General features: G+C 39.0%; 1 protein-coding gene across 2 annotated transcripts in view; it reads left to right on the forward strand.

Moving 5' to 3' along the window:
• The window catches only part of LOC106881919 (uncharacterized), a 44099-nt gene that overhangs the window by 26083 nt on the left and 13866 nt on the right, over positions 1 to 4150 (forward strand). For both annotated transcript variants that reach the window (XM_014932441.2, XM_014932440.2), the window contains exons 7-8: positions 689 to 871; positions 3179 to 3255. In XM_014932441.2, the coding sequence (XP_014787927.1) occupies positions 689 to 871; positions 3179 to 3255 (260 nt within the window). The remainder of the gene's footprint in view (positions 1 to 688; positions 872 to 3178; positions 3256 to 4150) is intronic.

Here is a 4150-nt window from a genome sequence, read left to right on the forward strand (position 1 = left end):
GCCATGACTGGCTCCTGTGCCAGTGGCATGTACAAACCATCAGCTGAACATGGCCAATGCCAGTGCCGCCTGACTGTTGCCATGCTGGTGGTACGTAAAAAACACCCACTACACTCTGTGAGTGGTTGGCGTTAGGAAGGGCATCCTGCTGTAGAGACTCTGCCAGATCAGATTGGAGCCTCCTGGATCGCCAGCCCTCAGTCAAACCGTCCAACCCATGCCAGCATGGAAAGTGGACGTTAAACAACGCTGATGATGTAGAATGTCTGAAATTAAATCAGAAATGTAGAGTTTCATTTTAGCAGCTCAAAATCAGTGTTGGCCCAGACTCAGATGGAGAGGAATTGGAGCGAGGTGGCAGATAAGGTAGAGGCCATAGTACGGAAGTGGTCCGGAAGGGCTCTGTCCTTGAAAGAAGGGTGGAGGTGGTACAGGTGTTTATTGCATCTATAATCAGTTAGCGCCTGACCGTTGTCCCTTGCCCCGATTCATGGCTAAACAAGTTGGAACGACTCCTTTACTGCTTGTTGTGGAAGGGAGGAAAGCCACTTGTAAGGCGCTCCATTTGCTGCCAGGAACCATTAAAGAGCGGAAATATAATAATAATGATGATGGTGATGATGGTGATTAAAATTTTTTTTTTTGCCATTATGTTAATCTAATAACTTTCAAAAACATTGTCTTTCAGGTTCAAAACCAGTGGTTCCAGTTGGCAGAGGAAGAGGAACTTCAGGTTGTAAAGAGAATGTGACGAAATTAGGGAAACCTGGTGCCTCTCAAACTGCAACAAAGCCAGGAAATGCCTCTGCTGTAGAATCAGCCAAATTATCTGTGTCTGTTGATAAAACTTGGTTACAAGATGTGAATCAAAGTAATTATATTTTTGATATTATCATCAACTGCTGAAATAAAATAACCTTTGTCGGCCAACCTCAAGTTTCTGATGTTGTTCATCTGTTATTGCTGCTGCTGCTTTTTGTTTTCATTGAAAATCTCAAAGTGGAAGGAACCCAAGTTACCATTTTCTTTCTCTTCCTTTTCTTTTATTATTAATACCTGATGGTATTTGATTGAATTGAGAGTCTACAGACTGATGTGACCAACGAGTTTAGTCTGTCCTCGTGTAACATACTGAACTAATTGCTTTTCTGCATCAGGACTATAGATGTTGCAATAATCTGGTCCATGTGGAATCTGACAAAGAACTCGGTTGCTATGCGTTGTGGACAATCACTCTTGTGGAAGGTTGACAGGAGAGTGTAACACTTGTGGAAATGACTGAATGGAGATTGTCATACTTGTTGTCGCACTTATTGAGCACTGTCATGTGCACATGTGGAGAACTGTCATGTGCACATGTGTGGCGGCTGCTATAGGACTTATGCAAATGAAGATAGAATTTACCAATTTTATAATTGATTGGAATTTTATCTTAATTGATTGATCTTTCTGTGTATAAGCAAGGTAAGTGGTTAGGGTAGGATAAGATTGCTGTGTCTGTCTGTCCTCATGTGTGACACACAGACACACTTGTGACTCCACCATAATGACAAATACACGAAATTGACTGTTGTTGTACCACCTCACATTGCTGAACAACACCACAAGTGAATTAGTTGAGGTTTGTGGTTCAAAAGAGCAGAAATGAAAATAATAAAGTGTGATGATGATCAATGGAGGGTTTCGGTAATGATACAATAGGGGCCTGTGAGATGACTGAAGGTTTTCAGTAATGACACAGTGGGGCAGTAAAACCTTTTAGTGATGGGACAAACGAGATCACAAGATACATCAGTGAAGTAAGCTTACATGGAGGAGATTATCTGATTTGTAAAGTTATTGATCTTCGACAATGGCATAATTTTTGGTATTGAGAAACTCAAGGCTGATATCGATCTTTCCGTTAACTACAGTTCAATCTTTGGTCATTGCTGTTTATAGAAATGAGACTTACCACGATACACTATTTATTAAATATAGGCGTGGAGCAAGATGTTTGGTGAGGAAAATGTAGTTGTAATGTTCATCCATTTTTTTTTTTTTTTTTTTATGGCATCAGCAATGTGAGTGAAGAGGAATTTTTCCAACTGCATTATAACACCATTATAATCATCATTGGTATCTCTCGCTGCCAAGAATTGAATTGTATGGTTCTGGAAAAGCAGCACCTTTTGGCAGGTGATGCATCATACAAAACCTCCAATTTATCACCAGTTCCCTGCCATACATAACCCCTTTGCTCCCTGGTCTTCCCATTGTAGGGAAACGTCATATTGTGACCAAAGCTTCATCCATTGACTTAGCACCATGATCTTCCTAGATGAAATCCTTCACAAGGAAGGTCCACTCTGCCGATTCGGACAAAATTAGAAGGTCAGTCTTTGATAAGAATTGTAATTTACCTGAGTTCTCAGTGGCAGTTTTCCCAACAGTGCTTCGTGGACAGACACTTTGTTAAGCTGTTCCCAATAGAATTGGTATCTGGCATTCTGATGTAGCAGAATGCTCCTCTCACTCTTGCAATAACTTTGTGCTACGAAACAAAGATGATCTGATCATTCTGTCAATGATCACCTAACACAATTCACGCACAAGTTCATTTATTTTGTTCTATGATTAGGGTACCCATTATATATATATATATATATATATTGGGTTGGTGCATAATTATTGCGGCTTTTTTTTTTCAACAAATTTTATTCAGCAAAAACAATAACAATATTTAACAAAATCATCTTTAAATGCCGGTCTGACCGTCTGCCAATCAAATGGGAAGCAGTAATTGAAGTAGATGGTGAATATGCTCTGGAATAATTATTTAAAGATGTTTTTATTACATGTTGTTATTGTTTTTGTTGAATAAAATTTGTTGAAAAAAGCCGCAATAATTATACACCAACCCAATATATATTTATATTGCATGTATACATACTCATGTATAAAATATATTCTTAGATATATATTACAGACACGCATGTATTATATATATATATATATATATATATATAAAATCATACCTGCTATTGTTATCTATTTATGTATGAGTTTTGAAAGTTGTATGGGAGTATGTTTAAGAAGTGACATGTCTTCAGAATATCTCTGCAATAAAATTTGCTCCACCTTGCTGGTTGTCATTTATTTTAATGACAATTTTTCACTTTGTTTCCATTTCCTTCAGATTGTAAGAAAAAGAAAACCAAGACTAAGAATGCCTGTGCCAAAACTGTGATTAAAGAGGAACCACCAACTCCTGTGGTGAGATTTTCATTTTCTGTTTCTATTTACGCCTCATGCTCTGTGGCAGAGTTATGATCAGTCCTGCTGCTTTTGCTAAACATACCAGTATCTTACGCAGCATATAAAAGCATGCCGTTTGATTGGTTGGCAAAGATTTACCGAGTTGCAAACACACTCCAGCCTCTAGACTATACATGTGCTGTCGCCTCACTTTTCCTCTTGTATTACTACTGTTGCAACAGGCTCTGCTCTTCACAACTTGTTTGTTGCATACCACTGCCATTCAAACTCTGCAGTAACCATTTAAGCACAGTCGCCCATCCTCAAGATGTCAGACTCGACCTTTTTATACAACAGGTGTTAAGTTGCAGCTGACTAAAACTAAGTATCAGCTTCAAGTCTGATCAGTCTGAGAGGGTCTGCAAAGGTCATGGATGATAGCTTATTATTTTAAAAGATGTCTTGCAAGGTACTTGGTGACCTTGTCGGTGCAGGTGCCACTTAAAAAGTATCCAGTCCACACTGTGAAGTGGTTGGCATTTGGAAATGCATCCTGCGGTAAAAACCTTGCCAAAACTGACCTCACCTGTGCTTGTGCCATGTAAAAAGCACCAAGTCCACTCTGCTGAGAGGGTTGGACAGTTTGACCAGGTCGGCATGCTGGAAGGCTGAACCAGACTCCAGTCTGATTTGGCATATTTTTCTATGGCTGGAGTCTGGTCCAGCCTTCCAACATGCCGACCTGGTCAAACCGTCAACTCATGCCAACATGAACATTTATATATATATATAAGTTCAAATAAAAGTTACAAACTTCATTGAGAGATAGCAAAATCCTATGAAAGTTCTGGTTAGTTACCTGTACAAAGAATGTTGAACATTACAAATAATAGTAAAGATTGTTTGCCAACAT

Source organism: Octopus bimaculoides, chromosome 4, assembly GCF_001194135.2.
Source record: "Octopus bimaculoides isolate UCB-OBI-ISO-001 chromosome 4, ASM119413v2, whole genome shotgun sequence".
NCBI classification, from domain to species: domain Eukaryota; kingdom Metazoa; phylum Mollusca; class Cephalopoda; order Octopoda; family Octopodidae; genus Octopus; species Octopus bimaculoides.